The sequence below is a fragment of the Lampris incognitus genome, unplaced genomic scaffold (genome assembly GCF_029633865.1).
Source record: "Lampris incognitus isolate fLamInc1 unplaced genomic scaffold, fLamInc1.hap2 scaffold_214, whole genome shotgun sequence".
In the NCBI taxonomy this organism is placed as follows: Eukaryota; Metazoa; Chordata; class Actinopteri; order Lampriformes; family Lampridae; genus Lampris; species Lampris incognitus.
The window spans coordinates 9,142-34,897 of NW_026611172.1; the positions used below are offsets into that span (position 1 = coordinate 9,142).

Here is a 25,756-nt window from a genome sequence, read left to right on the forward strand (position 1 = left end):
ACGTTGGGCACGTGAATATAACGGACTCCTTAAGACCATTTTAATGTCTTAATTACACTTCTTGTCTGTAACTTCCTGTCGTGTTTTGTCGGTGTGTATATAAACAACATGTTTGTGGGTGTTGGACTTTGTAACTCATTGCTCACCCCTGTGCTCCTGTAAAGCTTCTCCCTCTGGACAGAACAAGGAAGTCCCTCCCATTCAGTCTCCCAGGCGTTTTCAGAGAAAACGAAACTGCTGTCTGCTCTTTTCCGTCAGTGTGAGAGAGGCTGTCAGTAAAATGGCTGAGCAGCAGCAGCAGCAGCAGCAGGGGTTGTTGCTGGACAGAGATCAGTTGTGTTGTTCAATCTGTCTGGACCTCCTCAACCAGCCAGTCACTCTTCAGTGTGGACACAGTTACTGTAGAGACTGTATAGAGAGCTGCTGGGACAAGGATGAAGAGAAGGGAGTGTACAGCTGTCCTCAGTGCAGACAGACCTTCAGTCCGAGGCCTGCCCTTGTGAAGAACACCATGCTGGCTCAGGTGAGACTGACAGGAAGAGAAAAGTCATTTATAAGAGGCAGATGTGGCAGTTGTTGTGCTGCTGGCAAAAGAAATACTCGTGGGCACATTTTAGTAGTTTGTAGCTTCAATCCATTGAAATGTAATATTATTATTGAGGTGTTGGACTAGCCTTCGGTTCTGTTACCCCAGGAGGACAATCCCAAATGAGGTTCTAGATCCTTGGGCTATTCTGTTGATTTCATTCCTATCTCAACTCATTTTACATATATTTTGAATATATGGTGGCCCAGTGGTTAGCACTGTTGCCTCACAACAAGAAGGTCCTGGGTTCGAACCCCAGGCCTTCTCAGGTCCTCTCTGTGTGTACTTTGCGTGTTCTCCCCATGTCCGTGTGGGTTTCCTCTGGGTGCTCCGGTTTCCTCCCACCATCAAAAAGACATGCGTGTTAGGGTTCATACTCCTGTCTGTGCCCCTGAGCAAGGCGATGGAAAGAAGAACTGGAGTCGTCCACTGCTCCTATACAATAGGATGGGTTAAATGCAGACAACACATTCATTGTGAGAATACAATTCGTTGTAAGAATACAATGTCAAATAAAGTGGCTTTCATTTTGTTATTTTCATATATGTTCTCCACACTATTTTACTCCTATTCTTATATTACTGTTTTCCCATATCTTATTTATTACTGACATGTTTCTCTGTTTTGTTCCTCACTTCATTCTAACTTAACAACATCAACATTGTAGTGATGTTGATTTTCTTTCTTATCATTATTATCACCATAAGTAGTGATCGTAGCAGTAGTACATTTTATCATGACCACAGCAGATAATTCCTTTAAGACAGGATTTTAATATTTCAGATTGTGGAGAATCTGAAGACAACAGGGAACCAGCAGGCCTCTCCCTCTGCAGATGTGTCCTATGCTGGCCCCACAGATGTGGCCTGTGATTTCTGCACAGGGACTCGACCCCACAAAGCCCTTATGACCTGTTCAGCGTGCCTGGCCTCCTACTGCTCCACTCACCTCCAGCCTCACTACACTGTTCCTGTGCTGAAGAAGCACAAGCTGGTCTCTGCCACGGCCCGACTGCAGGAGAAGATGTGCTCCAGGCATGACAAGCTGATGGAGGTGTACTGTCGTACAGACCAGCAGTGTATCTGCTATCTGTGCACCATGGATGAACATAAGGGCCACGATACAGTGTCGGCTGCAGCAGAAAGGGCTGAGATACAGGTAGGACCAACACAAATTGTTGATCACCAACAAACAAGAGGCAGTGCTGTGAGGTTACATGCAGAATAGGGTTGGTTTGTATATGGAAAACCTTCAGTTTCTCAACACAGAATATTCAGCACATCTAAAAGCCGAGGCTCCCTGTGTTACCTTAAAAACTACTGACCGACACAGAAATGCTTCCCTCTTTATTCTCCCTTTGCCCAGCTGCAATGTTTTGGTATGTTTTCTTCCAGAAACGGCTGGATGTTAGTCGCCAGAAAGCCCAGCAGAGAGTCCAGGAGAGAGAGAAGGAGATTAAGAAGCTGAGACAGGCTGTGGAGGATCTGAAGGTGAAGAAAATGGACTAAAGTGTGTGCTGTTGTTTGTCTGGTAAAGTGACAAATGAGCATGTTGGCCTCTCTCCTAGCGAGGGTTGGCAGAGATGATGGATCAGATATATTCTGTTGGCTGAGGAGAGTCCCACCTTGAACTAAATGTTTGCACAAGGTGGTTTTTTTTTTGTTGAAAACTTTATTTTCCAATTTTCAAGTTTTTTTGGACCAGGTATACAAGACACACGAACAACAACAACAACAAAAAATAAACATGTAGGAACCCCCCCTCCCCCCAAGGCTCAAAAAAGAAAAAGAAAAGAAAAGAAAAGAAACAAAAGGACTATGCACTACTAAAAACGATGGAGCTTTATTCCACTTCCGGTTAAATAGGATCAGTCTGCGTGCTAGTAATTAGGCAAAGTTGCCCCCTTACAGTTAGGGGGCGGTATGCCAAAGATGGCTGTGTGAAAATCAGGGGTTATGGTCTGTTTACAGATATGTGAGAATACATTGAATATCTGTCCCCAATAACTGTTGAGGGAGGGGCCATGCCCAGGACATGTCCCACCGAGGCTGGACTATGGCTGCACCTCGGACAGCCAGGGTGTGTGGTGGGAAAGATTCTGGCAAGCTTGTCCCCCGAGTAGTGAAGACGGTGAAGCACCTTAAACTGAATGAAGCCATGTGGTATACACAATGAGGACGTATGTATACGAGTGAAGCTGTCCCGCCATGCCTCCTCAGAAAGCTCTACACCCAGCTCTCTCCCCCATGCAGTCTTTGTTTTGTCCCAGGATATCTGTTTCAATCCCTGGATCAGTGTGTAAATTATAGAGACCCGTTTTCCCCCAAAGGGATCCATCTCTAGAATAACATCTAATTGGCTCCTGGGTGGCAGATACGGAAATGAGGGGAACACTTTCTTGGCAAAACTACGGATTTGAAGGTGTCTAATAAAATGGGATGTGGGTATGTTATGGTCTTTGGTAAGTGTTTCAAATGAGGTGAATGTTCCGTCTTTAAATACATCCCAGAAAAACACCAGTCCATGTCTATGCCAATGTTGAAATGCCTTATCTAACACACATGACGAGAAGAACTGATTATTTGCTGCTGGGAAAAGACCGCTGGCAGGCTTTAATCCAAGATGCCTCCTAAACTGGAGCCCTATCCTAAGTGAAGCTCTAACCACCGGGTTTGTTATTTGTATGTTAGGATTATGTGGTAGTGGAGAGGTGAATACCGCTAAAGGATTGGATAAGAGCTCCATGTGAACCCAATCTGTGCCCTGTTGATTCTCATATGTAAATGCCCAATGGGAAAGTTTTACAATGTTCGCAGCCCAGTAGTTGCACAAGGTGTTTTGCCACATGTTTTATCTTTCACCCTATCTCACCCTTTTCGTTTTATTGTCTTATTTTCATCGGTTGAGTTTATTTGCTAAGGGATTTGTAACTATCTATTTAAATAAAGTGTGATACTAACACAGCTTAAAATGCATCAGAGGTGGAAGAAAGGACTGGAATAGAAGTTCATATTAGTCACATGTACATTTAGGATCCATCTGGTCCTTCTTCTTAAATGAAATGCAGCTTCTTTACCAGGCAGGTGTTTGTATCTTTCTACTGACAGAGCTCTGCACAGACCGCAGTGGAGGACAGTGAGAGGATCTTCACTGAGCTGATGGCCTCCATTGAGAGGAGGCGCAGCGAGGTGGAGGAGCTCATCAGAGCCCAGGAGAAGACTGCAGTCAGTCAGGCTGAAGAGCTTCTCCTGCAGCTGCAGGAGGAGATGGAAGAGTGGAGGAGGAGCGATTCTGAGCTGGAGCAGCTGTCACACACTGACGACCACATCCATTTCCTTCAGGTGCTGTTTACTCCCCAGATTAATTATGACTTGTGGTGTTAAAATATTAGCAGTTGTTAGTAATTAGTAGTAGTATTGAGTAGAAGCAGAATACTTCACAACTGCTATGGTAAACATTGATTGACATGCTACAATACCAGACGAGAGAAGAAAGATACATGTATTTATGTTAACATTAGTTTCCTGGAATATTAAATTATCTTTCCCTCACACACACACACACACGCACACACACACACACACACACACACACACACACACACACACACACACACACACACACACACACACACACACACACACACAGAGTTAGTTTAGAGACCAGCATTTATTCTGACAGGCTGTTACGTGACGAAGACTATCGGACATTCCCACACGTCACGTGTGGTGTCGGGCTTCACATAGGCTCACATTTAAAATGATATTCGGGGCGACGCTCAAAACGTTGGGGCTGAAGCCCCGGCAAGATGACCTGGCGACGCCGATGGTTGTGTGGGACTTTTATCTTTCATGAAATAATAGTGATTCTTGGTACAAACGTAACTCTTCTTCTGTTTCTGGTTGTTCTGTGGAGAGTTTCAGGAAAGATGGGGAAGGATTTGTAGTAAAGGTGATGAGCCACAATCTGTACTTGGTGTCCTAGTCAGCTCACTGACCCACACAGCCAGATGGAGAGGGTTTAGTGAGAGACGTGTTTGATGAGACGTCCTGTGTTGGAGACACACAATTTAACTACATCCTCTTTCTCTGTCTCTCTTCCTCTTCCTCTGTCTCTCTTTCTCTCTTCCTCTTTCTCTCTTTCTCTGTCTCTCTTCCTGTGTCTCTCTTCCTCTTTCGCTGTCTCTCTTCCTCTTTCTCTCTTTCTCTGTCTCTCTTTCTCTTTCTCTCTTTCTCTCTTCCTCTTCCTCTTCCTCTGTCTGTCTTTCTCTGTCTGTCTTTCTCTGTCTCTCTTCCTCTCTTCCTCTTCCTCTGTCTGTCTTTCTCTGTCTCTCTTCCTCTCTTCCTCTTCCTCTTTCTCTGTCTCTCTCTGTCTCTTCCTCTTTCTGTGTCTCTCTTCCTCTTTCTCTCTTTCTCTGTCTCTCTTTCTCTGTCTCTCTTCCTCTTTCTCTGTCTCTCTTCCTCTGTCTCTCTTCCTCTTTCTCTGTCTCTCTTTCTCTGTCTCTCTTTCTCTGTCTTCCTCTTTCTCTGTCTCTCTTCCTCTGTCTCTCTTTCTCTGTCTCTCTTTCTCTCACTCCAGAAATTCAAGTCTCTCTCCCTCCCGGCTGGTTCTCTGGACTCACCGAGCATTGTTGTGCGTCCTCTGCGTTACTTCAGAGATGTGACTGATGCTGTGTCTGTCCTCAGAGACAAACTAGACCACATCATGACACACACATGGCCCAGGATTTCATCTGCAGGTAGCTGAAAGGAATATGGAGTATAGAGAAAAACACACACTAACACACAGAAAAACCTCCCTGTACACTTGCAGTCTCATCTAGTTTATAAACGTGTTGTATTTGTTGTGCTTTTCGTTGCAGCGTCTGCTGTAGGTGTCTTACTGCCACCAGAACCAGAGACCAGAGAAGACTGGTTACTGTGTAAGCAAAACACTGCAACACACAAATACAACAATTATTAAGTAAAGGACAGCAGGTTGACATTAATACTTCTGTTCTTTCAGATTGTCGTCCTCTCACGCTGGATGTGAACTCTGCCCATCAACATGTCTCCCTGTCAGAGGACAACAGGAAGGTGACGCTGACACCACGAGACTTGAATTATCCTCCTCATTCAGACAGGTTTACTGACTGTTACCAAGTGCTGTGCAAGGAGGGCTTATCTGGACGCTGTTATTGGGAGGTGACATTAAGTGGTGATGGTGTTGGTATAGCAGTGTCATACAAAGACATCAAGAGATCATCAGGTGACTCAGCATTTGGTTATAATGACAAGTCCTGGATGTTTAACTGCTCTGGGGGTCGTTACAGGTTCACACACAATAGTGTAGAAACAAAGGTGTCAGGTCCTTCCTCCTCCAGAGTAGGAGTGTTCCTGGACCACGAGGCAGGTGTTTTGTCTTTCTACAGCGTCTCTGACACAACCACCCTCCTCCACAAAGTCAACACCACTTTCACTCAGCCTCTCTATCCTGGACTTGGACTGTGGGGTAAAGGATCGGTTGCAGAGGTGATGAAGGTCTGGTAGGGAAGATCTCGGTTACGTGTCAGGATTTGTTCTGCGTTTGAAATATATGATTGGAAATAGTTGACGAGTGGAAAGGGCAGAGCTGTCCTCAGAGGAAGACGTGTTTGGTGAACGGGTTTCTTTCACCACTTTCATTTCTTTGTGTGGTTTTCAAAAGAGTCTCAGTTCTTATCCAGGGGGACCAAACGGGCGCTAAAAAGCAGCAGCTGATGGATGTGGTTTGATCAAAGTGAGAGTGAAGGAAGGTTAATTCAGCCCCACACACACAGACTGATAAATAAAGGCAGTTTTAAAGCTTTTTGTAGTCTTAGTAAAGATGCTGGTTGTTATGGAAGAGCGAGGCGAAGGAAATCAAACTAGTTAGCTTTACATGAAGATAATGGCTGGATGGATGGACATCCATGGTGCCCTGCTTGCCCCTGTTCTCCCTGCTGTAGGATTTACTGGACTCACCTTATGATTGTGTGTTGTAGAGAAATGTTGATGATATGTGCGACTTTAAGAATATACGAGTCAGCTTCCTGTTTATTGATGGTTTCTGTGTGGTGTCAAATAAAGTGGTGTTTTGTTCCTGATCACCTGTAAATAAAAGCTATGTTTTATTCCGTGTGTGTGTGTCTGTGTGACAGAGAGAGAGACAGAAGTGGTTGTGTCTCACCTGTGTGCATCCATGTACATGTTGTGCAGGTGAACATGTGTGTAGGTTTGTATTAGTGGCTTCACTCATGTGTTAATATGTCCCAGTAACAGCAGCACGTCTGCCATGTTTCCAGTACTGTGGACTGTACTTCCTTATTAAATGTACTTTAATTTCATGTGCTCACATCAGTAAAGACGCTGAATTAGAAAAGTCCCATTCGTGTTTTGTTGTTGTTGTTGTTTTGTCAAGTATGTGTGTATAAACAACATTTGTGTTGGTGATGGAGTTCTTAACTCTGTCCCCTGCATGGATGTAATAGACTAGAACTGGATACCGGGTCTAGAAATGGCGCCTGTTCACTCCTATGATAGTTTTTATGTATTTATTGAAAGTGGTTCATTTATAAAACATAAGGGCGTACAAACCATGACAGTGAGCATCTCTCAACATACAAGACACCTGAGGTAAGACAGATAACTTCAATAAAATAAAATATGCAACATAAATGATAGAGAACAAAAACATAATAGATAAAACAAATCAAAGTTAATACGTCTGCACTTTTTCATAGTTGCTCTCGAGGTCCTCAGATATTTCCAGATCTTAATTAGCTCTGAGGAGAGATTTTGCATGTTTTGTTTTTTTGTCCATTAGTCTCAAAGCTCTGAGGATGAGATGATTGTCCACAAGGTTCCTGGTGAAAACAGAAGAGAGGGGTTTTCACTTTCCTCCATTTGGATGTGTGGATGAAACATGTCACCAGGAGTATCACACACACTCACACACACCCACACACACACACACACACACACACACACTCACACACACACACACTCTTGCTTGCTGGTTGTCCATCGTGCCCGATGATGACCATCTTCTTCTATTTGTGGGTCCTTTGAGGACTCAGATAGCAGAAGATCCCTGCGCAGCAGAGATGGTTTTTAAAGTGGCATGGGGGGTGCGCTTCTCCCAACGCCACATGACCTGATTGTAGGGGAGATGGTTCTGATGGCAAGGGGGATCCCTAGATGACCGGCACCTCCACACAACTGCAGGGGGCTGCCGGAAATCCAGTTTTTCGGAAACCGCCTCGAAGCGTGCCGCCACAGCTTGCTTTTCTGTTGGGTTGAGCTCCCTTAGCCTTATGTCTTCCAGACCCACCCACAAGGCAGCGGGGCAGTGGTTGATAGGTGCCAGGGCGTGTCCACCAGGGTGGGCCTGCACACCATATCTCTGGGGCCCACTGCTGCTCCCAGATCCCCTGCCAAGTTAGCCTGGGGCCGCAAGACCCCAGTTACCACGTGTGGCCACGGGGAGGCCTGGCAGGAGTCTTGGTGAAGGAGAGGCTGTGTACTGGCAAGGGAAGGCTTACAGGCTAGCATGCTTCCCTATTCGCCACAGAGGCTAGCCAGCGGCAGCAAGCTAAGGGCAGGAAGGACACAAGCGGGTTGGAAGAACACATGCACCTTCCCTCCAACTACACACTGCTGCACTAGACGCATCACAACACCCTGTGTGTATGTACACACACACACACACACACACACACACACACACACACACACACACACACACACACACACACACACTTGTTTTATTTTCCCCAGGGAATCAAACAGCACGTGATGGAGATAATGTGAGTTTTACAATTACCAATTCAACATAACCAAGGCTGTGAAATGCTTTTGTAAAATGGTGTATTGTGGGTTTTATTTGTTGTGGTTTGTTTTGTAGCTCGCTGGGTTGAAAGGTTAGCATGATATTTCCTGTTCAGACCAACTGATGTGATGATGTTTGTTCCTATAATACTGCAAGATGCTTCAGAAGAGCTCAGAGAGCATATGCTGTTTTATAACTTTACTATAACTCTGTGTGTGTGTGTGTGTGTGTGTGTGTGTGTGTGTGTGTGTGTGTGTGTGTGTGTGTGTGTGTGTGTGTGTGTCTCACAGAGAGAGTTTGAGTTTTAAAGAACCTTTATTTAACATATGCTCACCATCCCAGTGTCACCAGCAAAATCTACTGGGGAAAAAATGAATGCACAGACAAGTAAATCATAGAAAACGAATAATACTCGAATAAAAGGAGTAATAGTAAAATATCACAATTAAACATTAATAAATAAATAAATAGATAAAAAATAATCATGAAAAATAACTAGAAAGCCATGATCCAAAACCAAAAGGAAAACAGCTACCCATTATACAGCACCAGACTGGTTAACCAATCACAGGGCTATACATCTGTACAGCTATACATCTCCACCTATCACGGAGCAGATGATGTTGTAACACCATTGCTGCTCCAAATCACACATGTCACTCATCAGTTTGGAAAATCTAACACCAGCCCACACCCTGGCCCTCACCGAACCCACAAACGATGAGGTAACCTCTCGGTTAGAATAATTTCCTATTTTACTGTTTCCGCTTTTATTAATGATATAGATACACCCTGTGGATCCACCACCCACGGGGATGAGCGCTGGGGTAGGGTGCAATGCAGACCACTGCTCCTTTTTTGGCTTGAGAGCCACTTGTTTTCGCTGACTGCTTTCTCTTCAGAAGAAGGAACCTTACAGATGTTTCTCTCCTCCATCAAATCCTCATCGCTGCTCAGCACCACACCTTCTGCAGCTCTGCCTGTAGTGTTTGATGCCACCGCCTGTTCTCCTTGTGCCTCTTTTTCATCATTTACATTTTTCTTTCCAGACTTTTCTCTCTGCTTGGGTGGTTCAGTTCTGTCAGCGTAGTCTGGACTCTGTTCCTTTTCTGGTGTCTCTTCGCTGCTCTGCCTGGTTTTACTCTGTTTGTTTCCTCTCACTGCTTCACTCTGTGTTTTGTCATCAGACGAGTGTTTCTCAGGACATGTCCAAACCAAAGGACCCTCTCCTCCACAGCCAAAACACTTCCAAGTCCCACAGTTTACAAAAAAATCACATAACACACCACTGCTTTGTCTACAGTATCGACACAAATCTCCACAGCGCCGTTCATTCTAGCAGCAGATTTAATGCTGCTGTGACCCACAACCTCCCCGACTGCCAAAACACAATCCTCCACCGGACAAGGAAAACCAGGCGACATTTTAAAGCCATGTTTCCTGGTGAGTTTGGTGAACTCCATACTGGCATTTAACATACCGACCAGCAAACGCTGGCTGACCACAATCACACACACAAAGCCCCCGGAAACCTAAACTTCTAACTTCCTACAGAATAGAATAGGATAGAACGTCTAAATGTGTGACGTCATGTGAGGTGTGGTTGTGTTTTATTCTGCTGCAGGGGGAAACTATTTGACTAAATAAAAACCAAGGAATAGAATAGAGCTACTATCAGAAGCAGACGCTACTCCTCTTAATTATGTTTCTGTTACTACCACCTATATTATTACCATTACTACTACTTCTGTTATCCTTCCTACTTCAGCTACCTGCACTTGTATTACCACGTCAGTCGCTTCTACTTAAGCTGCTGTCAGTGCTGCAACAAGTCCCTCTACTGACACCACGGCATACTGGACACCTGTCAAGGCAACCCGTTTTGTCTTCCACATTTCATTCTGGATAGGATCGAGTAAAATGGAGAGATGTAGAATAGAATAAGGACAATGATTCAGTACAAAGCTGTGTGCCGCTGACCAACACTGAGCCGAACATGTGTCCTAAACTGTGCAGGCTGATCCCAGTGATGGTCTCCCCACCACCTCCGTCATCTGAGAAGAAGAAGCAGAGCAGGGCTGAAGGACAGGTAAGCCGTCTGATATGGATCCTCTATAGAGGAGACACAGGGAAGAGTGCCAGACAGTATTTAGTCCCAGGTTAGTGGGACACACTATCACCTCCAGACATGAAGGCCACAACTTTTATACTATCTGAGCATTTGTCCCTGGTGTTCAGCTGTTCACCGTTGTCAGGTAAAACCCATGAAGGTCATTCATTTGTAAATGATGATAAAGACATTCAACCGAGGGACATTTTGTGTTGTGTTGTGTGTGCTTGTGTCATTTCATGGGCTGTCGTGTTTGAGCGATGTGTCATTTGGTGTTGTGTCCTCTCATGTGGTGTTTTGTTGTATTGTGTCTTTTTTGTGTCATTGTGTGTCGTGACGTGTGGTGTTGTGTCGCCTTGTGTGGTGTGCTGCTGTGTCCTGCAGGGTCTGTGTGTGATGATGATGATGAAGTGACGTATCACACGGTGAGAACTCCTCCTTCCTCCTCCTTCCTCCTTCATCTGAGACGCCATGCAGTCATCACATCTCTGCGTTGACAGCTTCATGCTCCTGACGAGGCTTCTGTCCACATTCCCAACATGTCAGTGGTTGGTCAGCCTCTCCACATCTGGTCTGTGGCGTGTAATCCACATTTCTCACTGGCCGTATTCACAAAGAGGAGAAAAGCTTAACCTGTGTTCCTTTCTTGTTCCACCTGATCAATTGAGAGTTTGGACCAATCAGTCTCATTCATCGGATGTGCCGATTAAATAATCCCTGATTTGTTTTCCACACATTTGTTGTGGTACAACCAATGGTGCATCTCTCCTGGTTTTCTGTCTTTTGTCAAGCTACACTGGCTTGTGCGTGGTACGTTGTTATGAAGACAACATGCATTAGTACTGCTCATTCAAAAGCCACAAGCTCTTTGGTAACCTCAGTGTGACAATGTGTAAAAATGTGAAATCCTCCTACCTGATCGCATCAGTGCTCAACCATTCTTCACACTGTAGGTGTTTGTTGTGTAAAAAAAGAGATGTGGTTTGATGTCCTCACAGAGTGTTCATTTGCATAAGTATATGTGTAAATACTGCTTCAGATGCAGCCCAGTTGGGAGACCCCCTCAGCTTTCATTAGGTCATTAAGTTTTACTGTCACATTTATTAAAAACTGACAGTATGACACCAAATTATAACCGTTCACCAACAAAGACTGTTTTCATGTGCAATGTAAAACATAGTTAAGTCTTTCATTTGTTACTTGTTGAATTTAGTTTATTGGTTAAATATCATTTGGGTGATCCACAAATATTATATTAAAACCGTACTTAATGCTGTACAAGTTAAATATCCTCCTGATCCCTGAGTCCCACCACATAATTGTGATGATGAGGATGGTAATAAGGATTTTTAGCAAGTGTCTGCAGTCACCTCACTTGATAGAGTAGTTTATTTAGAGTTATTAGTTTATTTTCCTTTGCTTATAATATATAATGACCTAGTGTCTGTGCTACTGTCTGTAGATATATTGTACTGTGATATTACACTATGATATACAAACATACTGCTTGGAATATTTTTAGCTACTGCAGACTTGAAAGAACGCAGAAGAAGAGTGTACTGGAGCAAGGCATCTCTACTCCAAACACCACCAACATGAGGCCCAGAGAGCCTGCCTACTGCAGTTAAGAGGAAAGGCCAACCCTGTGTGCCTAGCGGCAGTGTGGCAAATCCCCATGTCTTTGTTCTGCCCCCTAACACTGCAGGGACATCCCAACTGAAGCAGAGACATAGCCTGCCAGTGGCTCCATCTGCTGGTCTTAGCTTGCCTGTCCTTATAGCTCTCGCACCACCTCTCCAGGCAACCAAAACCAGCCCCTCAACCTCTCCAGCCTGAACCCCGACCTCTCCAGCCTGCACCCCAACCTTGCTAGCCTGCCTCCCAACCTCCCCTGTCTGTCCCAACCCCTCCTGCCTTCCTCCCAACCTCTCCTGCCTGCCTCCCAACCTCTCCTGCCTGCCTCCCAACCTCTCCTGCCTGCCTCCCAACCTCTCCTGCCTGCCTCCCAACCTCTGGCTCCTGTGGTTCTTTCCAGACCTGCAGGACCACCTGCAGATGTGCCTTATACCACCCAGCACTATCACAAGAAGAAAAGACAAGAGGAGGAGCAGAGTGGCAACAAAAAGAAAGAAAGAAAGATGAGGAACTACACAAGGAACAGTGACACCATCCCCTGCAAGCAGTGGCAGAGGGAGCGGCACCCTGCCACCCACAGGCAGGACTTTGGTAATTGGTACTGCCAGGCCACAGCCACCATGACTCTGGCTGAGTGGAGGGCTGCACTTGAAGCCCAGAGGTATGGCAAAAAGAAAGATGCTCCACCCTGATTATGTGCACATTATATTGTGTTTTTGTATATATTACTCTAGTAATAATAGATTAGATAGATAGATGTAGCCCAGTGCTTATTTGAGCTACTGTATGAAGCTACAATAAATAAGATAAATAAATAAGTTACAGTTCATCTGATAAATAAGCTATATTCTCTTCATGGTTATATACACTGCTATTTACAATGGTTACAAGTTGAGTGTATCAGTTATACAGTAAGCCCTAATGCCAGTTCGCTCATGGGCCTTGTTTATTTCAAGTGTTTACAGTATGGTTGCTGCCCATTGCTAATCTTTTCCTCTATCTGGATGAATATGTCAGTCATCCCTTTTCTTTGTTTTCATTGGTCACTGTTTACTGTAACTAGCCAACCCGTATGTATGCTGAGATAAGGGGCGGGACATAGAAGTTTGACGTCGGTGATTTGAGGCAAAGCGGTCAGAAAGCTGGAAGACGAAGACGAAGGAACCGAAGCTTCTCTGTGTTGTAACGTTAGCCGTTTGTACACAATGTTGGCTCAACGGATTGTGACTCCTGTGGACTCGTGTGTACTTATAGGATATCCCAGAGGTAAATACATGTTTCTGGAACTATTGTGTAAAACTGTGACTACTCGTTGTGGCGTTAGAAGAGTGTTATAAGCTAATCGCGCTAGGCTAGCTAGCGCTTCATTCATATTCATGTTAGCTAACGAGTGTTGCTAACGCTAGCTAAGTGACAAGTTGCTGCCAGGTTAAAACGAGCTGGTATTTGGACTTGGTCATTTAGTCTATGCTGTTGATTCAGGATCGACAGTCGTGGTGTGTGGACCAGTGAAGGAAGGAAAGCTCTTCGGGGGGACAACAACGGAGACCGTTTCTCTTCTTGGGGCCTGTGACTGTTCGTGTTGCTGTGTGTGTGTGTGTGTGTGAGGATTCTTCGCGCCATTCGTCGCCTCTACTTCTCCGACCTGCGCTCACGGTGGAGCGCCTGTCGCCATTCCCCCCCTCATCTCTGCCTCTCTTCAGCTCTCTTCTCTTCTCCCAGCCTGCTTTGGCTGCTCATCACCCTGGCCCGGGTTCCGTGAGTACCGGTACCCAGCCCAAGTCTGCACGTGCTTTTATTTAGGCTTGGTCGGCCAGTGTTAAGTGATATTAAATATATTTAATTTATATTTATAATTTATAATTATATTTTATTTGTATTTGTATTACTCTGTAACCAATGTATGCAACCAGAACAGAGGGTGAAGAAAGACACATTCATGTAGATGAAATATATTGCATGCCTCGCACTGAATGTGGGTTGCCCTCCCCTGGGGCCTTGGGAGAGATACCGTGTCTGGTGCAAGGAGGGCCCCCGATAAGAGTTACAGGTCCAGACAGGATGAGCACTCCCTAAAGCTCAACCATGAAAGGGAGCATTGACCAAACATAGTGGACACGAAAATCAAGGTCATGTGTGATGAATGAACAAGGGAGGTTTAGCATATAAAGAAGCTCACACACAAAGAAAGTCAGACATACACGACGGATTGGCAGTGTGTCTCCAGGTCTGTACTCAATAAAATTATTTTAATCTCCTAAGACGTGGTGGCTGTTTTCTTCACATCAACGGACCCGGGGACGAGGAACACGAAGGTGATTCCCAACAAATTGGGGGCTTCGTCCGGGATGTGAAGAAGCAGGCCTAATTGGACAGTGTGGCTGCCCGCCGACACCTCCCGAGCTTGGGGTCGACCCACAACACGAATAAGGTAAGCAGAACCTGTTTTAACGAAATCTGCATATTGGACTGAATTACTAAATTGTACTAAGCTCGGGAAGGAGAAGGCGGGCAGTTTAACAAAAGAGGAGGGGTTGGAGTCCCCTACGGTAAGAGTAAAAAGGAGATAATCGGTAGAAGAGGTTGGAGTCCTCTGTCTAAGATCCTAGGTAGTGGCGCACCCACTCACTCTCTGACGAGGGGGTGAGGTTAAGGCTGGGAAAACTCTCCCGGGGAATTGAGGACCCCCAAAGGAGGGAAGCTTAGAGCTCAGTAAGGGTTGGAGTCCCTGAACAATTGGTTAAATAGAGTAAGGGTTGGAGTCCCTGAACAATAGGTTAAATAGAGTAAGGGTTGGAGTCCCTGAACAATTGGTTAAACAGAGTAAGGGTTGGAGTCCCTGAACAATTGGTTAAATAGATTAAGGGTTGGAGTCCCTGAACAATAGGTTAAATAGAGTAAAGGTTGGAGTCCCTGAACAATTGGTTAAACAGAGTAAGGGTTGGAGTCCCTGAACAATAGGTTAAATAGAGTAAGGGTTGGAGTCCCTGAACAATTGGTTAAACAGAGTAAGGGTTGGAGTCCCTGAACAATTGGTTAAACAGAGTAAGGGTTGGAGTCCCTGAACAATAGGTTAAATAGAGTAAGGGTTGGAGTCCCTGAACAATTGGTTAAACAGAGTAAAGGTTGGAGTCCCTGAACAATAGGTTAAACAGAGTAAGGGTTGGAGTCCCTGAACAATAGGTTAAACAGAGTAAGGGTTGGAGTCCCTGAACAATTGGTTAAATAGAGTAAGGGTTGGAGTCCCTGAACAATAGGTTAAATAGAGTAAAGGGTTGGAGTCCCTGAACAATAGGTTAAATAGAGTAAAGGGTTGGAGTCCCTGAACAATAGGTTAAACAGAGTAAGGGTTGGAGTCCCTGAACAATAGATTAAATAGAGTAAGGGTTGGAGTCCCTAACAGATAGACAGGAGACGTAAAAGGTAGAATGGAAAAAGAAGAAGGAGAAAAAAGCGGTGGCGGACCGCAGTGGAAGTCCCTGCAGAAGCAGAGCGACATACTGATACAAATGATGACGAACCAAAAAAAATGAGGGGGCAAAGGCGAGACGAAGGGAGGAAGAACAAAGGAGGTTAGAAGAAGCTATTATAAGGGGAGAGAGAAAAGTGGAGGACGCCGTTCCGTTGGGAAGGTATTTGTGGAAGCAGGAAAAAATGTGTAAGGAAAAGCGAGTAGAGGCAGAGAAAAAGAGACAGACATGTGGGCTGATGTCACAGAGGAAATGGAAGAAGACTATAAGGCAAGCTGAGGAAGATCGACTAAGATGGTATAATTATGCTATCATGTGGCAAGGGCTTGCTCATTGCATGAAAGAGGAAAAAGAGAAAAAGACAGGGGGACCCCAGATAGAAAAAAAGGATCCTCCTCCATACGAGGTGGGAAGATGTAGCCCACAGCCACAAGGACAGTGTGAGGGCGGATTATATCCGGTATTGAACATTACGGATGGTAAATTTCAAATTGAAACAGCTCCGGTGCCCAGCGCCCCCAAGATAGCAACCCGATCACGGGGGAGAATAGAGACTGTGAATGAAGGGCCTAGCTCCCCGGAGGAGGAGGAAGAAGTCCCGTTTAAACTGAGATTAGCCAGACAACAGGGAGCTAGAGGGGCGCGGCCGAAGCCGAAACAGCGGAAAAAGGGGGAGAGGCCAGTGGCCATCACAGGCTCATTGTCGGGGGTTTGTGAAGATGATAATGAGATATCAGATACCTACCATGTGGGAGCAATGGGCGTAGCCCAGGGAAGCTGGGAAGACGAGGGAGAGGGAGGTAGAGAGAGAGAGAGGAGTGTGCAGTGGCGGGGGCTTTACTAACCTCCGCCGCTGAAATAATGAGAGAAGCAGAGTTGTTGTTATCCCCAGGGAGAGAGAGAGAGGGGGGGGCAGGGCCCCCTCCACAGACACGGGCTAGGTCCCGATTGCAGTGTCCACTCGTGCGGTTGCATAGGGGTCAGGGGAGCCGATATAAACCATGGAATTTGGGTGACGTACAAGCCCTAGTGGATAAGATGCCCCCGATAACTGAGGGAGGGGGCATATGGTTGGGAGAGTTGGATAAACTCACACAGGGAAAGACATTGGCTACTAAGAAGTAGGAGAAAATATAATTGTATTGTGGCATACCATGCAATGAATGTGTTTCACATGTAATGTTTAAAACACATAGAGAAACACCACGAGGGAAAGAAAATAAGTGTCCTAGTTTAGTACAGCAAAACCATTTGGACAAAATAAGACGTAATCAAAAGAACGAGTCTGGGACCGTCTTTTTCTTTCCTGTAAAAACGGAGAGTTGTCGCAAATTTAGGAAGAAATAAGTAAGAGAAAGAATAAGGACACAGGGAAAGATTTGTTGTTTTTCACAAACTGTGGGGTGGTTTCCTGGTTTACGAGACTTTTTTTTTGCCTGTGTGGAAGTTTTAAACACACACCAGGCTCCGAAACCAGTGTGTCTGCTTGTCAAATGGGGAAGGCCTAGCAGAATATAAGGGATAAGAGATAAGGTCAGGGACCTAGAACACTGTATAGCGCCTCCAGAGTAAAAGGGGACACTCGGGGAGTGATACCTGAGCGAGAGTTGAAGTGAAGGTACGGCCGCCCCGTGTGGGTGGAAGCCTGCTGTATTGTTCTCGCTCGAGGTGATCAGAAAACCGGCGGTTGACATTGGGTGACCCGATGGGGCCCCAACCTCTTCCGTGGCTGAGTTCCCCGCCCTCCCCCGGACCTAGAGTCCACTTGGTTGGTGCATCAGTGTATGTGAACAAAGTGTGTCTTGAAAATGTCTGATAAAATTAAAGCAGTGATAGATGGCTGGCAAAAACTACCCCATGACACATTAGGCAGGGTGCTGCACAAAGCCCTAATGTTAAGAGCGTACAGGACTCTGCCCGGAGAAAGAAAGACACTGGCAAAGAAAAATTAATTAGTGATTTGGGCACATGAAATGCAGGAAGAAGGCCTGCTAGGGGCGTGGACTGATCCACCACCCAGCGCACAACTACTAGAACAACATGAGGCACAAGCCCGCGTTAAAGCGGCTAAGGTGGGAGAAAAAGTTGGACAGACGGGATGTCTAACAAAGAAATCACAGATAGGAAAAGCAGAACGAGAGGCAGACAGACAGGCCACCATGGCCCTCTGGTTTTTCGAAATGTTACAGACTATGCCGAAAACGCCGAAACCAACTCAGCCAGAAACAAAGCAGAAAAGAGCAGGATAAAGCAACCAAAGTAAAGGAGGAAGAAGCTGAAAAAGGGGGAGGGGCCCAAACTAGGGGACAAGATATACAGGCCCCTCTAATGACTGTTAAAAGCGGGGTCATAGGTGTAAGCATCGCCCCAGACAACGCAGAAGACGCTCCCGTCACCCAGACAGAACTAGAGCACAGACTCACACAGCTTAGTGCAGTGTTTCTCAACCGGGGGTCCGCGGACCCCTAGTGGTCCGTGGTGTAATTGCAAGGGGTCCGTGAAAATAAAATATCTTTAAAAAAAGATCCTATGACATTTATAGAAATAGGATTATTTTACTCAAATGTGACTGAGACCTTTATCTGCCTAAACTATAAAGGGTAACAGGACTTTTTTCTCTAATTACATCTGTTTCACAAGTGTAATTTATTGTATTTTAATAAGAGATCTCGCTCCCGTTTGCATTGTTAAAAGTTACTGCATAAAAATTCTGTTTTGTTACATATATCTGAAAGTTACTGCATAAAAATTCTGTTTTGTTACATATATCTGAAAGTTACTGAATACATATTCTGTTTTGTTACATATATCTGAAAGTTACTGCATAAGAATTCTGTTTTGTTAACTATATCTGTTACAACTGAAAGCTCTTATTTTTGCCCCAAAGAGTGAATAAATGCTATAATGCAATTTAAAATGCAGTTTCTACTGTTTCTATCAAATTGCAACCCCCCTCCCCCAAGATCAGGTGGAGGGGTCCTCAGGGTAGATCAAAAATACGCAGGGGGTCCAGGACCCCAAAAAGGTTGAGAACCACTGGCTTAGTGAACACATGCACGAGATGGAGGAAAGAAAAGGAAGGGAGGGGAGACGTGTTTTTCAAAATGGAATTGAATACGGGTGAAAAGGGTGGAGAAGCCCCGGTGGAAGCCCCTTACGGGAACAAAGGTGCCTCTTCTTATGCCATGGGCCTGGTTCCTGGCCGTGCCTGCTAATTGCAATAACCAGTGCTTGAATTGGGCCGGTACTCACCAGTACGCAGTACCGGGTCTTGTGATTTTTACCCGTCTGCGTACCGGTACTTCTTACTGCGTACCGCCACCTCGTGATGCAGCTAGGTGCGCATATTGTAGCGCCTGTGTGTTTTAATGGACTTCTACAGAGCGCGTCAGTAATCCCGTCTCAAACACCATCTATGTAGTTCCTAAGAAGAGCCTGTGACATTCAAGCTAATTATATTATACCATATGAAGACTTCTCTACCCAGAATGCAACGCATTCCCGCGCGTATTGACGCGCATACAGCGCTCCAAAGGCGCTTTGTCCCCGAACATGTGGCTAAGCTAGCTAGCTACCATAACGTCATTTCCGGAACGTTAGCCTGGCTTAACGCTGCGGAAAGAAGGCGGCTGTCGCCGGACAAGGAGCCGAAAGAAACCCCCGTTAATACTGGTGCACCTGCAGACACAGGAAATGCTGCGGGAGAAACTTTGTGTGACCGGGAGCCTTCTCTGGTCGGTCCTCCTGCTCCGAGTCCAGCGGCTCCACGGAGCCTTCTCTCCCGCTAACGTCGTTAGCTGCTGCCGGCGCAACTGCCGCCCCCGACACCGGGCGAAGCGACGCAGCTGACGGCTGGACGAGGGAGCAGGTGCAGCGTTGTTGCAAGACCAACGAATGGCTCGTTGGTAAAGACCAACAGCTGGGGTGTCGCATATGTAGAGAGGTCAGATCTTTGGGAATACACGCCGGACCAGGACTGAACCTCTCCATGGAATGGGGTGAGTGTGCGGGGTCTCATGTTGGTAGTGACAAGTACAAACAACAAACTAGCCTGAGAGGAAAAACCCCCCAAAGAACACAAAGAATCACAAGCCCATGTAAAAGCTGCTGACACACTTAAATGTGCTGCACGGGAAGCAGTTCAGAAGCAGGTGCAGACGATGCAGAGACCAGATTACCACCAAACCACTTGCAGAGGTTTTCCAACGCCATATAGACCTGGCGAGCATAGCCGCCATTCACGGACAGCCCAGCTGATCTGAACTGACAGCACCTGGACGGGCTTCAGCAGCATGGAGGATTCCTTACTGCACAAAGGACGCACCCTCTGTCAGCCGACTGTCCAGCCTGGTTTTCCTAAAATGTGATGGAGCCCCGCTAGGACACTTCAATCCAGAACACTATGTGAGGTCGTGGCTGGCAACGGGGAGGAGAAGCGCTGACGAAAGAGCCTGTCCAGCTCCAGCCCCTGACGCTGCTCTTCCCAAGGCATTCTGGGGCCTTTTTTAAGAATGTGAGCATAAAACAACACATACTAATATTGAACAGGTATATATAATGAATACCTACCCATCAGCCACGACATTAAAACCACCTGCTTAGACCAGTATTTTTCCATGATTAAACATGCTTTAAACTGTGTAAATGTCTAGAAACACTTCATATTTCATTATATGATGTGTACTAATATAAGCATAATCATAAGTTCTCATAAGTTGCTTCTAAAGTTCTCACTGAAATGTTTAAAAATATAAGTTGTATGTTAAAATTGTGCTCCTTATTCACACATTTATAATTTGCACCCCAACACTTAATTGTTGACCCATCTTGACCGTCACAGTATTGATTTGAGTGATTAGTTAAACAACATTTCTATTTATGTACAGGGAGCAGAAATGGAAAAGGAAAACTGGTCTCCCTCTCTGGATGGAGAGGACGAGACAGATAAATTCAAGAGTGAGTATCTAAGTTGTGATATCTTTATTCCAAGACACTTGTATAATCAAGTGGGTATCTCTCTCTCTCTCTCTCTCTCTCTCTCTCTCTCTGTCTCTCTCTCTGTCTCTCTCTCTGTCTCTCTCTCTCTCTCTGTCTCTCTCTCTCTCTCTCTCTCTCTCTCTCTCTCTCTCTCTCTCTCTCTCTCTCTCTCTCTCTCTCTCTCTCACACCTCTGTTCTAATTGTTTGTGTGTAATTTGCAGATATGCTACTTCAATCAGAGATGACAGAGCTGGGACAAGGGCAAGCAACCTGAGAGACAGAACAAACAAGCCATGTGAACTAAACACCTTTGAAGATAAGGTTTGACGTTTTTTTACTAATCATTATTATTATTCTTTACGGGGAAATGTGTTTGAAAATGATCAGCTTCTGTGTGGTTTATCTAAGCAACTGGTAGAGGGTTTATCTAGGCAAACCAGCCAAAAACACACGGTACCCAGGAGAGCCACAAGCGCGTGTGCTGAGCAGTTGCTGATTCAGAGTACTGGCACCTTGTTGATTCCTATTGAAGCACTGGCGATAAGGATATAGGATGTAAGCCTATGACTGAACCAGAATACACCTATCGTATTGTAGCTGGGGTGTATTCAGCTCCATGGAATTTGCAAATACAGTTGGTAATTTTAGGTTTTACTGTGTAGAGTTGCTCTAAGCCTCTATCCTCTACTACGTCTTTAGCTCACAACTGTTCATTTACTTGGCCTACTGTGTGTGTGCGTACCCTGCCTGGTGTTTCTTTGTGTGTACAGTACCCCAGTTATGAAATTACCGCAGACACGTGGTAATAGGACAGTAAAGATAATATTCAGTAAGCAACCTGTACTGCCTGAAGAGGTCTATCTGGTTTGTGGTGATCAGGCTTATAGCTGTTTCCTCGTATGGTATCTATGCGGCTCTGGACCAGATCAAGTCCCTCTCTACTGTGCTAGAACATCTCATGAACGTCTCCACAGCTGCCATCACGGCACCACGAGACGTTTAGATGATGTTGGACGCGTAACAACTGGAAATAGGATGACGATGATGATCTCCACTGTATGCTGTGCATATATTACTAGCAACCATGCTGAAATATCAGAATTGAACATGATGCTGATCAAGGGATAAAGGGTGTTTGGCCCCTTGGTATCTGTGGGGGCGACATTTATGGGTACTCTGATTTTGGGTATTATCCTGTTTTCCATTATTGTTTTTGTCATTACTTGTATGATTTGGGTGATCCACAAATATTGTATTAGAACCGTACTTAATGCTGTACAAGTTAAATATTCTCCTGATCCCTGGGTCCCACCATGTAATTATGATGATGAGGATGGTAGTAAGGGTTTTTAGCAAGCGTCTGCAGTCACCTCACTTGATAGAGTAGTTTATTTAGAGTTATTGGTTTCTTTTCCTTTGCTTATGTTAAACCAATCTACATGTGTGTTATGAATATATCTCCCATTTATTCTTCTGTCATTTATTCATTGTGTAGTGCTAGTACTGGCGACTCTGTTGTGTTTTACATGAATTGTGAGCATTCACATAAGTTTATGTCAATACTGTTTTGTTTTTGTTTTTTTGTCTTGTGCTCTGGTTGCTCAGATTAGTGTAGATAACTTCTGGAGTCTTTCACTCATTTCTAGTCCAGCGTGAGGTGAGATGTTTGGCTGGAGAGGACATGGGATAGTTGTGACTTCTGTCTGACGGCTGAGTTCACATGGAGTGTGTTGATGTAAATCTGATGCATTTCAGTTGGCTTACAACTGACAGACAGACCTCACAGTCATTCTGTGTGAGGTAAGATGTTCCCCAAGATATGTATATCCGTTGTCATGTTGTCTTTGGTGCTTTATCTAGACGATTTGTTGTTGATTAAATCAACAAACAAACAAACCAAAAGGGGGGATTGTGAGGGCAGTTCATATGTACTTGTAATCTTTGACAGCAAATCAGCTATACTATGGTCACATATTTAAACAGGTTTCTGTGGGAGGGAGGAGCCCAGCGCAGCGGCCTGATTGCAATCGTGTGTGTGAGGCACTTTTTGTCAAACTCTGCGAGGAGTAAAGTGGACCCAGGCACATAGATGGAGTCAGACACGAGCGTTGGAGCCTTATCACCAGAGCATACCTCCACATCCGGCAAGTAATTTTAAATAATGCCACGGTGATGGAGAACACCACCATTCAGTTCCCGGTGATGAACGGTGCAACCATTGCTAGTTGATGAGTTAATAAACACTTAACCTATTGAGGTAATAACCTAGTGTCGGTGCTACTGTCTGTAGATATATTGTACTGTTATATTACACTATGGTATACAAACATACTGCTTGGAATATTTTTAGCTACTGCAGACGTGAAAGAACGCAGAAGAAGAGTGTGTTGGAGCAAGGCATCTCTACTCCAAACACCACCAACATGAGGCCCAGAGAGCCTGCCTACTGCAGTTAAGAGGAAAGGCCAACCCTGTGTGCCTAGCGGCAGTTTGGCAAATCCCCATGTCTTTGTTCTGCCCCCTAACACTGCAGGGACATCCCAACTGAAGCAGAGACATAGCCTGCCAGTGGCTCCATCTGCTGGTCTTAGCTTGCCTGTCCTTATAGCTCTCACACCACCTCTCCAGGCAACCAAAACCAGCCCCTCAACCTCTCTAACCTGCACCCCAACCTCTCCAGCCTGCACCCCAACCTCGCCAGCCTGCACCCCAACCTCGCCAGCCTGCACCCCAACCTTGCCAGCCTGCCTCCCAACCTCCCCTGTCTGTCCCAACCTCTCCTGCCTCTCCGGCCTGCCTCCCAACCTCTCCTGCCTGTCCCAACATCTCCTGCCTCTCCTACCTGCCTCCCAATCTCTCCTGCCTGCCTCCCAACTTCTCCTGCCTGCCTCCCAACCTTGCTATTCTGCCTCCCAACCTCTCCTGTCTGTCCCAACTTCTCCTGTCTCTCCTGCCTGCCTCCCAATATCTCCTGCCTGCCCCCCAACCTCTCCTGCCTGCCTCCTAACCTCTCCTTCCTGTGTCCCAACCTCTCCTGCCTGCCTCTTAACCTCTCCTTCCTGTGTCCCAACCTCTCCTGCCTGCCTCCCAACCTCTCCTGCCTGCCTCCTAACCTCTCCTTCCTGTGTCCCAACCTCTCCTGCCTGCCCCCCAACCTCTCCTGCCTGCCTCCTAACCTCTCCTTCCTGTGTCCCAACCTCTCCTGCCTGCCTCCTAACCTCTCCTTCCTGTGTCCCAACCTCTCCTGACTGCCTCCCAACCTCTCCTGCCTGCCTCTTAACTTCTCCTTCCTGTGTCCCAACCTCTCCTGCCTGCCTCCCAATCTCTGGCTCCTGTGGTTCTTTCCAGACCTGCAGGACCACCTGCAGATGTGCCTTATACCACCCAGCACTATCACAAGAAGAAAAGACATGAGGAGGAGCAGAGTGGCAACAAAAGAAAGAAAGAAAAGGAACTACACAAGGAAGAGCGACACCATCCCCTGCAAGCAGTGGCAGAGGGAGCGGCACCCTGACACCCACAGGCAGGACTTTGGTAATTGGTACTGCCAGGCCACAGCCACCATGACTCTGGCTGAGTGGAGGGCTGCACTTGAAGCCCAGAGGTATGGCAAAAAGAAAGATGCTCCACCCTGATTATGTGCACATTATATTGTGTACTTGTATATATTACTCTAATAAAAATAGATTAGATAGATAGATAATAGATAACTGATTTATTGTTTACATGTACATATTGTAGCGAATACGGGGGACAGTCTGGGAGACCGTCGCCACAGCCGGGACGCGAACCCGCATCTCCCAGTCCGCAAGCGACAACGTTAACCAGTCGACTAAAGGGTTCGACCCGTTAGCCAAGGGCCAACGTGTCTACTGATTCATGTACGTTACAATATGTTTATTTGATCTAAATGAATACCCACAGATTGCACTGTTTTTATTTCCTTATAATAAAATTCGATTAATGGGCCGCTCTGGTGGCGGAGTGGAATAAACCGCCGTTCTTACAGTCCGCTCGTCACGTGGCTGGGAGGTTGGTATCCCAGACTCGCCGTAACCGGTCACGGCCAGAGCGTCCACGGGGTCAGGCCTTCATTAGGCCACCCTTACCCGAGGGATAGTGGGTGTAGATCGGTGTACTGTTCGGGAACTCGTCGTTCTCCAGCGACCCCTCTGGCCCACCCGGGCGCTTGTAGCCAAGCAACCGAAAGCATTCTCCCTACGCCTCCTTCGCGGCCTGAAGGTGATGCAATCCATGCGAGGCTTCAGCGTGTAAAATGGCAAGAGCGGCCGACACGAGTTTGAAGGAAGCTGGTGTTACAACTATCTCCTTCCTGTGGAAACGTGAGCCAGGGGAAAAACTAGAAATATATTTATTAAAATAAAATAAAAAATTCGATTAATATGACTCAAAACAAAAGTGTCCTTTTTCATTTAAATACAATATATATACAACACGTAATTCTCTAACAACAAAAGATGTCCTATTGTTTCACACATCACAACCAGGAAATATAAGTTACACAACATTTATCTTTTAATTGCTAAATGAAGGCTATTTCTTTATCACAATATAATAGTAAAGAATATGAACACAGTAATAAATATTATAGTAAATATGATAATATTTTAACAGTAATATAATGACGTCAATAAAATAATTATTTAATAATATATAATGTAATTCAAGTAGTTATAATCATATAGTCAATGTTTGTGATAAACAAAATATTGTAATGTTTACATACAGTACACAATGTGTCATTACTACCGTTGCTTAAGCCCATTAGACAGTACTGACACATGGCATGAGCAGCATTATTGATTAAGCTGATCAGTGATAAGTGACCGTCTTTATAGAGCAACAATAAAAGATCTGCACGGGGACAGATAAACATTGGGCACGTGAATATAACGGACTCCTTAAGACCATTTTAATGTCTTAGATACACTTCCTGTCTGTTGTGTTTTGTCGGTGTGTATATAAACAACATGTTTGTGGGTGTTGGACTTTGTAACTCATTGCTCCCCCCTGTGCTCCTGTAAAGCTCCTCCCTCTGGACAGAACAAGGAAGTCCCTCCCATTCAGTCTCCCAGGTGTTTTCAGAGAAAACGAAACTGTTGTCTGCTCTTTTCCGTCAGTGTGAGAGA

General features: G+C 45.5%; 1 protein-coding gene across 1 annotated transcript; it reads left to right on the forward strand.

The window, feature by feature from the left end:
- The first annotated feature begins 239 nt into the window (after positions 1-239).
- LOC130133021 (tripartite motif-containing protein 16-like) lies at positions 240-6,964 on the forward strand. Its single transcript, XM_056301905.1, has 7 exons — positions 240-523; positions 1,370-1,744; positions 1,981-2,076; positions 3,694-3,927; positions 5,165-5,324; positions 5,448-5,507; positions 5,591-6,964. Exons 1-7 carry the CDS (start codon positions 281-283, stop codon positions 6,112-6,114), a joined length of 1,692 nt encoding a protein of 563 aa, XP_056157880.1. The 5' UTR covers positions 240-280; the 3' UTR covers positions 6,115-6,964.
- The last annotated feature ends 18,792 nt before the right edge of the window (positions 6,965-25,756 follow it).